Genomic DNA, 12,569 nt, shown 5'->3' with positions numbered 1-12,569 from the left:
ACACAGCAGCACGCGCATAGGTCGCACATAGGTCGCGCCTCGGTCGCGCGTAGGTCGAACGCATGTCACGCATAGCTGCTGCCGCTGCCCTTTTCTTTTGATTTATGCGCGCTCAATTAGCGCACTTTAAGCGCACGCGTCTCATGTATCTCCATAGGTATCCGGGCCTATCTCTCCTCGGACTTGGACTCCGTTTAAAACTTGTAAAACCGGCCCAATAGCTAACCAAAGCTCACTAACAAATAACCTGCAATTAAGCTTCATAAAACTACTCCAAGCCATTAAAACCATACTAAATCGCTCCAAATAACTACGACTAAATGAGTCGTATCAAATTCCCCATGCTTGAACTTTTACTCGTCCTCGATGTAAAACCAAAGAACACAATGAAAAAGCATACCAACACCAACTCGACCCAAAGACATGGTAGAAAAATGACAGACAACAAGAATGCTCACTTCCCTCTCACGCCCTCCAAAGCACCCTCAAAAAGTGTAATCGTTTCCACCGCCTAGCAAAGAGTAACACACCAACATCCTCAAAATACAAAAGAGCAAAGTAACAATAATTAGTGACCGTAGTCACCACAATAGAGCAATAGAAAACAATGCTACGCCCCTTATCGCTCCACCCTAACCAAAAATTCACAAGGCTCACAATAAAAACCAACTAGCCATGTATATAATCCTAGACACCTCTACTCCACTCACTAGCACAAAACCAGCAACCGCCATAGCAAGGTGCAACCAACAACAACATAGCACCGCGGTTCTCCCCACCTTAGCCACTAGTCCTACCCGACCGACCTTCTTTAGCACCTTTCTTATGACGCCACACCAAAAACAGGACACAAAAATTAGTGTGAAATGGATTTTTTTTTTCTAAATCTCTCATTTTGCCAAGAGCGCCCGCCCTTGCGGGTTTTCACTCTAGCTATTTCCTCACACTACTCTCGTGGCACGCATCTCAATTCTTCATTTTACCCGGAGCGCCCTTTTGGGTTTTCACTCCGTCCTCGGCCACTTTTCCCATTTTTGCCTAGGCGCCCTTTCAGGTTTTCACCTAGCCGGGATACTTTCCTTTCTTTTTTTCTTTTCTTTTTTCAATTTTTTTTCGTTTTTTTTTTTGCTGTTTTTTTTTTTTAAAAATTGGAAAGCAAACTAAATTACAAACGACGGAATAAAATGTACAATAGTGACTATACCCCTCCCCATGCTTGAACTCAACATTGTCCCCAATGTTGTACGAATGTACGGGAACACAAAAGAAACAAGAAGGGGCATACCACCAACTAGGAAGAAGGAGACCCGAAGCGACGGGTCTGCCGGACTCTTGCACGAGCCCCTCTGCCAACTCTCCATACATGGAATCCACGGGGTTTTTGTAAGACCCCGGATTCATGTCCTTGAACATGTCACTCATCTCTCAATTCCTCAGCTCAATCGCTACACGGCCTCACCAAGAGGCGTCATCAATAGCTTCTCCACCACTAGTACCCTCACCATCATCAGCCTCCTCTTCCTCATCATTCACAGGTTCACCCGAACCGCCAGCCTCCTCCATAGCCACAGCCTCACCACAGCAACTCCAACAACTTACGACAACTTTTGAGGTAGTTTCTGCATCTTTTCGGGGTGGATTTTTCCGTTTCGGGGCCATCTAACAACAACACAGCAATAAACCAATAACAACAACAAAACAGCAGCAACTCGACAACACCGGCAATCTCAACAACACCACAGCAACTCCAACACTCCCTTTATCCAGCAATAACTACACAGTACTCCTCTGCACTACACAAAAACTTCAACAACTCAGCACTCCCACAACACAGCCCAGCACTACCTGTCTACCTAACCTCACTTCACCAACACCTAGTCACAGCAACTCTAGCACCAAATTCACAGCAACTCTAGTAACAAATTCACAACAATCCAGAAATTCACAGCCTAGCAACAACGCAGCAACCCAAGAAATACACTCAGCAACTCCAACAACAACTCACGACAGCCACTACCTCACTCGCGACAAAACCCGACACCTGAACCTTACGACAGCCTTCAATTCAGTAACAGTGCCCAGCAGAGAAATTGAAATTAAGCATAAGTACTTACAGACCAACCGCAATTGTTAAGAACTTGAAACTCGCCGAAATAGAGACAACAAACCCAATTCAGGCCTCAAAATCGCTTTCACCCAGGTATCAATTTTCGAGTTCATAAATTAAGGGTATGAAACCCAGATTTCCGCCCCAAATTCAAAGCGAGACAGACGAAATTTCAAGAAACAATGGATCGAACTCACTAATTAGGGACCGAGCGATTCAAGTCGACACACAATACCAGTTTAAGCGCTCAAAAACGAATTGGGGGGCGAAAATTGTTTAATTGTTTCAATTCCAAAATTAGGGTTAGAGAACCCCAAATTTTTCGGACCAAATTCAAGAACAATAGGACAAATTTCAGCATTAAAGGGACGATTTTGTTGTTGAAATAATAGTGAATGAACACGATATGGGAATTGCAGCAAGAATCCCCAATTGTTTCAGAAATTAGGGTTATAAACCCCAATTTTTCGCACCAAATTTAAGTAGTATAGAGATGAATTTGGAATTTGAACAATGAATGAACAAGAAGCAACAATATTGTGCGGATTATATTTTTTTGATTTATTGAGCATCAATTTGTGGGAGAGATTTGGAAATAAGAAGGATTTGTATGGAAGTGATTTGATTTTTAGGAAATAGGAAGAAGAAACGGAAGGGTTATTACCTGAGAAAGAGGCGCGCGACATTCAGGCAAACCTCGGGTGAGCGTCGAACGCGCGTTCGGTGCGCATAGGGTGAATGTCGAGCGCGAGATGAAGACTGCTCGCTATTAATTCTTCGATTTATGCGCGACAGATTAATGCGCTAGATGCTCAACTATGGCGCGCAATACTTGACCCCTCCGTCTCGAGGACTTTTCCTCCCGTCTTGAAATATTATTCTACGGTCCTAGTATACATAATAAACCGTCAAAATAAAATTAATTAAAACGAGTAATAAACATAAAACAATAAAATTTCTAATTACTAATGAAACGAAATAAATTAACTAACTATGAACCTTAGAAAAAGGATACAAAACCCGGGTTGCCTCCCGTGAGCGCTTTTGTTTAACGTCGTTGGCTCGACATCTCCGGAATGGTAACCACCCGACTGAATATAGGAAGAAGTAAACTACCTTAACTTACCAACAGGTTTGCAAGAGGAAGAATGATGACGAGATTTTATATGGATAGTTTGCAAACCTTTCCCGGAGCCCTTCCGGCGAATTAACTTATCAAACCAAGCCTCATTTTTACCTCTAAATGCCTCTGCATCGTCCCGACAATCCCATAAGATAACACACCTTTGTTCCTTATGAGGGGATCCCTGCAAAACACAAGACACATTGCTCGGAATAGGAGATTTCCGGCACTTTGGTAACACATGGTTAGTAGAAGTGTCTATGGCACACAATGAATGAATTGTCAGAGAACGATAAGATGGTTTATTAATTTCAAATTTAACAACCGTCCCATCAAATTCCATGGTAAGAGAACCTTTAGGGACATCTATCTTCGTCCCCGCGGTCCTCAAGAATGGTCTCCCTAACAAGACCGGTATAGCACCTGCCTCATTTTTCATATCCAGAACATAAAAGTCAGCCGGAAAGGCCAACTTTCCAACCCCTACCATGACATTCTCCACAATCCCCTTAGGATAAACACTAGACCTATCAGCCAACTGAACTACAACACTAGTGTCTTTTAAAGGTTCAAGTTTCAGAGTCTCATAAATAGCAAAAGGGATGACATTAATAGACGCCCCTAAATCTAACATGGCCTTCTCAAACCTAAGGTCTCCTATGGTACAAGGGATAGCAAACATACCAGGGTCACCACATTTAGGGGGTAATTTCTTTTGAAATAGAGCAGACACATATTCACTAATAATCTCCCCCTTAAAACCCTTACCCTTTACTTTCTTCATCCCTTTCAATTTGTTATTCCTCTTAATAGTGCATAATTCTCTTAAAAACTTAGCATATTTAGGAACACTCTTTAAAAGATTAAGAAGAGGGATATTTACCTCGCACTTTTGAAATACCTCATAAATGTCTTTGTCATGCTCAAAGTGATGGGTTCTCTTCAATGCATCGGGAAAAGGTACCTCCGGTTCCTCCTTTGGTATAGAAGAGGGAATCTGCTCCTTCTCCTTGACATTAGAAGCTTTTTCATCTTCCTCGATCACTATCTCTTCCTCTTTTTCATGAATGGTCACCACCTTAGGCTTAGCTTTTGGCTTTTCAATCTCGACCAATTGCCTACCATTCCTTAATGATACGGCACTCACATTCTCCCTAGGATTCACCACCGTTTGAGATGGTAGTGCATTAGAATTTCTAGCCTCCAACCGATTAATTGCAGTGGCCAGCTGACTAACCTGATTTTCAAGATTCTTAAAATTTTGCTTATTATCTGCTCTATCTTGAGTAACACTTAGAGTAAGAGCCCGAATCATATCCTCCGTGGACATTGATGAACTCGGTGGTGCTTGCTCAGCTGCTTGTTGATTAAATTGTTGCCCTTGTGGTCTTTGGAGAAACTGACCTCTAGGAGGGCCAGACGATGAACCGGCTTGAGAGTTTCCCCAACGAAAGTTAGGGTGAGCCTTCCATCCTTCATTATAGGTCTTGGAATATGGATCCCATTTCCTGTTATTTGTAGTACTCTCCCAAACACCATTCACCACTTCTTGGCCACTTTCTCGCAAGTAGGGACACAAATCATTAGGGTGACCCTCAGTAGCGCATATGCCACAAACAGTAGCCATTTGTCTTCCAGATAACATGTCACTGAGAGTGGAAACAATATTATCAACCTTTTCCTCTAAGCCAGGACTAACACCCATAACATTTACTCCTCTTCGTGATAGTTTCCTCTCAAACTGTCTAGAGGTCTCAGCTAGCTCTGAAATAACCTCCCAAGCCTCATATGGATTTTTGTTGGCTATATTTCCTCCACAAGCAAAGTGAATCATGCGACGGTCATCTTGGTTCAGTCCACCACAAAAATACATAATAAGATCCTGATCAGAGTAACCATGGTAAGGGCAACTAGCACAGAGCTTCTTAAATTTCTCAAGATACTCATACATAGTTTCCCCGTCTTGCTATTCAACATTACTGATGGCTCTTTTCAGCTGAGATGATCGAGAAGGAGGAAAATATTTCTCCAAGAACGCCTTCTTCATACCTACCCAAGTAGTGATACTTCCCGGTGGGAGATAGTTTAACCAGTCTCTCGCATTGTCCTTCATGGTGAAAGGAAATGCTCTCAATTTCAACTGCTCGTCAGTAATAGCAGGTGGCTTCATACCAGTGCACACAATATGAAAGTCTGAAAGATGCTTATTCGGATCCTCAATGCTCATACCACTGAAACTTGGTAACTGATGTATCAAACCAGATTTCAGTTCAAAAGTGACTCCATCATCCAATGCTGGAAAAGTGATGCACAATGGTTGAACGTTAAGATTTGGAGCTGTGAGCTCCCTTAGAGTGCGGGTTTCTCTAGCCATATTCAAAGGTTCGGGTTGTTCAGAAATTTCAGAATATTCAGAGTCTGAATGTAGATCGTCGAACTCGCTGCCTTCAGGAACAACCACTATTGCACCTCGTTTGTTCTTTCGTAACCTGAAAAGAGTATGCTCAATCTCTGGATCGAAAGGCTCGAGGTTCAGGTTAGAAATACGAGTATTATGCATAAACCTACACTAAAACACAAAAATAATTAATGCCAATTCCCCGGCAACGGCGCCAAAATTTGACAGGCTAAAGTCGTATGCCTCAAATTAACAATTTATATCACTTAAATCCAAATACTAAACAGTAGTAAAGCGGAAATAAGGGTCGAACCCAAGGGAATCAGATTAACAATTTATGCAATTTATGGTGTAGGAACAGTCGATCTTTAATGTAATTAAAGATCGTAGTAACAAAAGGGGGGGATTTGAGTTGATTTTCTAATAAACTAAGATTAAAAGCTAATGCAAATTAAGTAATAAAACTAATGACTTTCGGTGTATCAAATGATTTAAAAGGGTCTTAGAGCCAAGCATATATCCACACTCAATAACAATTGATCAACAAAGACGGTTTCAATTACTAATCTTGATTACTCTATCGTGAATGACAAATTCCAATTCTCCTTAAGAATAGTTAATTAAAACGAATCCCGTTCTTAATCAACCCTAACTGTTAAAAAACCTTAACAATCCAGTTCAAGGTTTAATTCAACAGCAGCAATATAAAATAGAGAACTCGATAGAGAATAAATAATGCATACAATCCAGTTGCACTTTAGATATTTATGTGAATCGCTTCTAAGTACTAATATCAATGTATCCCGTTCAATATTAATTCCTAGCTGTTACTAGCGTAGAGTTAATCAATAAATCCTATTCAATTAACAATACTAACAATAGAATGAAGAAATCAATCACTAGTTGTACACCTAGCAATAATCAATCGACATTCATAAAATTAATAACTAAGCAATTCACAATAATCAAGACAAGAAATTAAAACATTCAAACTCACAATCGTATTAAGAGTGCTTCAATTGCTCGAATCCAAGAAGAAAGATTAGTTACACATCGTCTGCTAAAAACAATAATAGGGTTTCTCTTCTTAAAGTTGTGTCCCCCTTTTTTAAAACTAAAATAATAAGTTATATAGTAATAAGGTAAATAATTAAAGTAGGAAATAAAGTACTAAAAATAATAATAATAATAATAAAATTCATCGGAACAAACCGAGTCAAATAAGGAAACAAAACACGAGAATTTAATTGGAAACAAAGTGAAGCGTGACACGGCGAAAGACGCGCATAGGTCGCACATAGGTCGCGCCTCGGTCGCGCGTAGGTCGAACGCAGGTCAAACGCAGGTCACGCATAGCTGCTGCCGCTGCCCTTTTCTTTTGATTTATGCGCGCTCAATTAGCGCACTTTAAGCGCACGCATCTCATGTATCTCCATAGGTATCCGGGCCTATCTCTCCTCGGACTTGGACTCCGTTTAAAACTTGTAAAACCGGCCCAATAGCTAACCAAAGCTCACTAACAAATAACCTGCAATTAAGCTTCATAAAACTACTCCAAGCCATTAAAACCATACTAAATCGCTCCAAATAACTACGACTAAATGAGTCGTATCAATGATCACTCAACTATCCTCGACTTATAACAATGTGCCCGCAATCTAATATGGTAAACACGTCAAATCTAGTAGGACAAAACAATCAAATGCAAGCATGATAAAGAAGCCAAATGAGTAGGAAGAAGGCAATATGTAATGGGTAAGAAGGGGGAACAAATTAATTATGGTAATGTGGAGCTAAGTCAAGCTAGCAACTACCAAATTGTAAAGGTGCTCAATCCCAATTCCAAACTAATTTTGCAATTCAATCCATGAGAAATTTCTCCAAAATGTATGAATAATGCTTGAGAATTTCTCACATCTTTTCTTCTTCTCTTTTTTCTTTTCAATGAATAATTCTTCTTTCATTTTCATGCTTTTTCTTTTTCTTTCTTTTTTCTTTTCTCATTTTTTTTTCATCATTTCTCTTTTTCACTTTTTTTTTCTTTCATTTTTTCCTCGTTTCTCATTTCTTTTTCAAGAGCATTAAGACCAAGCTCACATGATATTCAAACTTTGAAACAACTCCCAATTGAGCACCCAAACAAGACCAAACAAGCTACTAGCTCAACAAGGGTAGGCAAGTTATACTGTAGCTAGGGAAAATTGTTTGTGAAGGGGTCAAGAAGGCAATTATATTCATGTGAATGGCTCCAAAATGCTATAACAAATGAATGCATGCTTACCAATAGATGACATGAGAATCATAATTGTGCGTTTTGATGAAACACACATCATAAGGAGACATCTACACTCACCTAAGAGAGACCGGATATGGATGCATCGGTCAAGAAGGGACTCTACCTTACCATTTTGTAGCTTGCCAAAAGTCAAGATCAAGCCTATTCGGTTCATTCTTCATCTTCCATCTACTATGTCAAGAAATCCTCATGTAGCTAATATCCCATCATTAAAGAATAAATCATTAACAACAAGCCATTATTAGGATAAGCAAAGAGGAAAACAAAAATTTCTCTCAAAAATTTTTAAATTTTCTACCCTACATGCAAACTACACTATATGCAAATGCAATATCTCCCCCCAAGCTAAACATCACATTGTCCTCAATGTGCCAACAATTCAAATCACCCAATCAAACCATAAGAATGGCTCAAAGCACAAAACAAGAAGGACTAGAGGTTATGTTTAATGGGTTGCAAGATCTAAACTAAAATGCAAAGCAATTAAAAACTTACTTGACTTGCTAGCCTCCCCCAAGCAAGCATGAATTCGGGGGACTCTTCCTTTCATAAAAAATTCAATAAAAGGGCGAAAAATTGAAAATTTAAAGAAGGAAAAATGTTTGCAAGTGATAAGGTAATTTTTAAAAATTTTTAAATTTTTTTTTTTCGGAAAAAGCTGCGTCCCCGATCGGGGCCACCAACCCCGATCGGGGCCACCAACCCCGATCGGGGTTGACTACATTTCACCATATTTGACCTTTTCCGCATTTCTTTTGGCTTCCCCGTTTGTTGAAAGTTACGACCCCGATCAGGATCTCATGCTTGGGGAAGCGTACAATCACCTTTTTCTTCATTGTTTACCTATAAATCACAAAGCAAACATCGTCAAGTCTAATATTTTATTACTAATCTACGAAAAACAGTCAATTGCAGAAAATTAAAAACAAAAAGAAAAAAAAAACAATAAAAAGCTTGGGTTGCCTCCCAAGAAGCGCTGGTTTAACGTCCCGCACGACGTAAGAAGCTAATTGATTCAAGTTTCATCATCGAGCTTGCCACCAACCAAGCTCCATTTCATAGCTCCTTTCGCATTCGACAACCATTTGAAATTCTTCAAATAAGATTTCCCTTTCTTCTTTTTGGCACTCTTAGCAATAGTGCCCTTAGCATCGTCACCTACAAAGCAAACAACACCCATATCGTCCTCTAACGGATCCGTTAGTGAGGATCCAATCATAGTAGAGGCATAAGAAGAGTCCACAGTGCTAAATAAATAACAAGACTCTTGTAACATTGGGCTTCTAACGGTGTTATTTTTGCTAAAGGAAACCCGGTCATCGCCCACTTCCAATGTCAACCTCCCATTTTTCACATAAATTAACGCACCCGCGGTGTGTAAAAATGGCCTACCCAATATAATTGGGGTTTGTGAGTCCTCGGCCATATCAAGTATGAGGAAGTTAACGGGTATGAAAAACTTGCAAACTTTGACTGGAACATCTTCTAAGACACCTAGAGGTCGCTTTAAAGAACGGTCCGCCATTTGCAATGTAATACTTGTGCATTTTAAAGCACCCATGTTATGTTTTTCACAAAGGGAATATGGCATGACACTTACACTAGCACCTAGGTCGCAAAGGGCCTTATCAATGGTATATTTGCCTATAGTGCAAGGAATAGAATAGCTACCGGGGTCCTTAAGTTTCGGGGGAGACTTGTTTTGTAAGAGTGCACTACACTCTTCGGTGAAAGCTATGGTCTCAACCTCATTGAAGGATCGCTTCTTTGAGAGGATTTCCTTCATAAACTTTGCGTAAGAAGGGACTTGGGTAATCAATTCCATAAACGGGATGGTAACTTGCAAATTCTTACAAACATCCAAAAATTTAGCAAACTTACCTTCCTCCTTGTGCTTTGCTAGACGATGGGGAAATGGTACTTGAACAACTTCTTTTGGAGGAGCATCCTCCACATCTTTCTCATTCACATTGGGAATACTCACCTTCTTCGTAACGGCATCACTCTCCTTAGCATTAGGATAGACTTTTTCAACAATCACCTTGTCATTATCTTCGGGCAATGGGGGCTCAACAATCTTGGCATCAAGCTTGCTCTTCCTCTTAAGCATCAACAATCGATGAGGAAATGGCACACGATCCTTAACAAGAGGCTCTTCACTAGCCTTCTTCTTGTCATCTCCCCCAAGCTTGGCCTTTTTAACAACCACCTCTTCATCCAAAGTGATGGATGGCCCATCATAGCTTGAACCACTTCTCAAGGAGATAGAATTAACGGTTTCATGTGGTTGCTCACCTTGGGGAGGTAGTTGACCATTCTTCCTTTGAGAGCTAGAAGCGGCTAGTTGAGCCACTTGTTGTTCCAACATCTTGACCGCGGCACTATGAGCTTGATCATTCTTTTGAATTTGAGCCAATAGTTCCCTTTGCATTTGGACTATCATGCCCTCTAGCTTACCACCTCCTTGATTGTTTTGTTGGCCATTTTGTAGTGGATTTTGTTGGTAATTGTTTTGTGGGGGCCTTTGTTGATTTTGATACCCCGGTGGAGGGATATACATTTGTTGTTGAGGAACATAGGCATTTTGTTGCGGTGGAGGTTGAGGGCTAAGCACATTGTTGCTAGTGTAAGACAAGTTCGGATGAAACTTTGAATTCGGATTATAAGTGTTGGAAAATGTCCCCGGTGGATATGAACTTTGTCTAAAAGCTTGAAAAGCATTTACCTCTTCCATAGGAGCTCGGCAATGAGCGACATAATGACCCGCACCTCCACAACCGTAACAAACGATGATTTGACTTGTTGTAGACATGGCATTGAGTTGTTGAAGGGAATCCTTTGCATCTCTTTCCGCCAATTGTTGTTGGAGCAAGACAATTTGGGCTAGCAAAACGGAGTTGTTAGAGGATTCTTCTTTACCTTTGGATGGCACAACTCGGAAATTGACATTTTGGGCATCATGGACCGCCATAGATTCGATCGTGGCATGAGCAAGGTCGGTGTCAATTTGATCAAACCGCCCATTGTTGGCAGAATCAAGAATCCTTCGGGACCCGGCACAACATCCATTTTAGAATGTTATTGCTAGAAACCAATCATCTAGCCCATGATGTGGGCATTGCCTTTGAAGCTCTTTGTACCTCTCCCAAGCCTCATATAAGCTCTCAAGAGCTTGTTGACGGAATCCGGTAATTTGGCTCCTCAAAGTTTGAGTTTTCTCCGGTGGAAAAAACTTTTGATAAAAAGCAAGAGCTAATGTCTCCCAATTGGTGATTCCCAAGGTGGTGCGGTCAAGCCTATTGATCCAAAGCTTAGCCTTGTCCTTCAAAGAGAAAGGAAAAAGTATTTCCCTTATTTGGGCTTGGGTGACGCCCGTTTGACGGATCATGGAGCAATAGTCACAAAAGTTTTGCACATGCAAATTGGGATCCTCCAAAGGACTTTCGCCAAATTGCTTCCTCTCCACAAGGCTAATGAAAGCCGGTTTGATCTCGAAGTCCGGCGCGGTGATTTGAGTGGTTGTGATTCCGGCCGGAAGCGTGGCCGCGGTGGGCTTAGAATGATCGGAAAGTTTCACCATCTTTTTTGGTAGTAGATGGTGATGGTGGTGGAGATGATAAACAAGAAACCTCCTCCTCTTCAAGAACCTCTAGATCGTCTAAATAAGACTTTCTAGCACTTTCAACTTGTATGGGAGAAGTAGCTTCTTTCACTTCCTTCCAAAAACGTCGTCTTCTCCTAAAGGTTTTCTCGGGATCGGAATCCGGTGAAAGCAATTCTCCACTACGAGAGGACCTGGGCATAAGACAACAATTTCTAGGAAAATGATAAGTAACGGTCTTAAGGAACAAGTGTTCCCCAAGACAAAGGAAAACAAGATAAAAATCGACAATTCAAAAAGCAATAAAACCGTTTCCCCGGCAACGGCGCCAAAATTTGATAGGCTTATCGCGTACCTATGCAAAGATAAATTCCCTAAACACAAATAAATGTAGTAATAGGGGTCGAACCACAAGGAAACGGGAATTACGTTGTGAATTGCTATGGGTAGATTTTTATCAAGGTCGACTTCAATTTTGGTTTGATTGGTTTGTTTGATTGACTAATAAAACTATGATGTGAATTATATGATAAAATAGAGTCTAAGGGGTTCGGGTCACGCATGCAAAAGTAAACATATGATCATGTTAAACTTTGTACTAATAACATTGTCAATTGCTTAGGTTCAGAGACACCCACCTTACGATATTAGTGTCAACCATAGACCGGGTCCTAGAGAAACTCTCGTCCATGACTAGGTCGTCCTACTATACATGCTTAGTCTAATTCAATTCCGTGCCTCTCGACTTATAGAATGAATGAACAAACTTAATCAATTGAATAAGGCCTTAAACAAAGATTAAACGTTATGGCACAAGCATGTGATAGAAGTAATATGAGCAATATTATTATTAATCTATTTTATCATGTTATATACTTGATTTATGCATGGCTCCCCTAGCCCTTAGACTAAGAGATTTAGCTACTCATATTAAGGTGTAAATTTTAAACTATATAAAGAGAAATGATAAACATGGTTGAGTGATTTATATGAACTAAATGTTTTAACATGTGAAAGAAAATAAACTAGAGTAATCTAATTAGA

At 40.3% G+C, this 12,569-nt stretch overlaps 1 protein-coding gene and 1 non-coding gene across 2 annotated transcripts; one reads left to right on the top strand and one right to left on the bottom strand.

Moving 5' to 3' along the window:
* Nucleotides 1–1,455: 1,455 nt before the first annotated feature.
* Nucleotides 1,456–5,181, bottom strand: LOC141630643 (uncharacterized). Its single transcript, XM_074443423.1, has 3 exons — nt 3,234–5,181; nt 2,006–2,058; nt 1,456–1,659 (listed from the first exon to the last, which is right to left on the bottom strand). Exons 1-3 carry the CDS (start codon nt 5,179–5,181, stop codon nt 1,456–1,458), a joined length of 2,205 nt encoding a protein of 734 aa, XP_074299524.1.
* A 5,844-nt stretch (nt 5,182–11,025) lies between these two features.
* LOC141635079 (small nucleolar RNA R71) lies at nt 11,026–11,132 on the top strand. The gene has a single exon (XR_012539785.1). It is a non-coding gene; the product is annotated as a small nucleolar RNA R71 (small nucleolar RNA).
* The last annotated feature ends 1,437 nt before the right edge of the window (nt 11,133–12,569 follow it).

This window comes from Silene latifolia, chromosome Y, assembly GCF_048544455.1.
Source record: "Silene latifolia isolate original U9 population chromosome Y, ASM4854445v1, whole genome shotgun sequence".
In the NCBI taxonomy this organism is placed as follows: domain Eukaryota; kingdom Viridiplantae; phylum Streptophyta; class Magnoliopsida; order Caryophyllales; family Caryophyllaceae; genus Silene; species Silene latifolia.
Note: the sequence above shows the minus strand (reverse complement) of the source record. Positions and strands in the feature narration are given on the sequence as shown.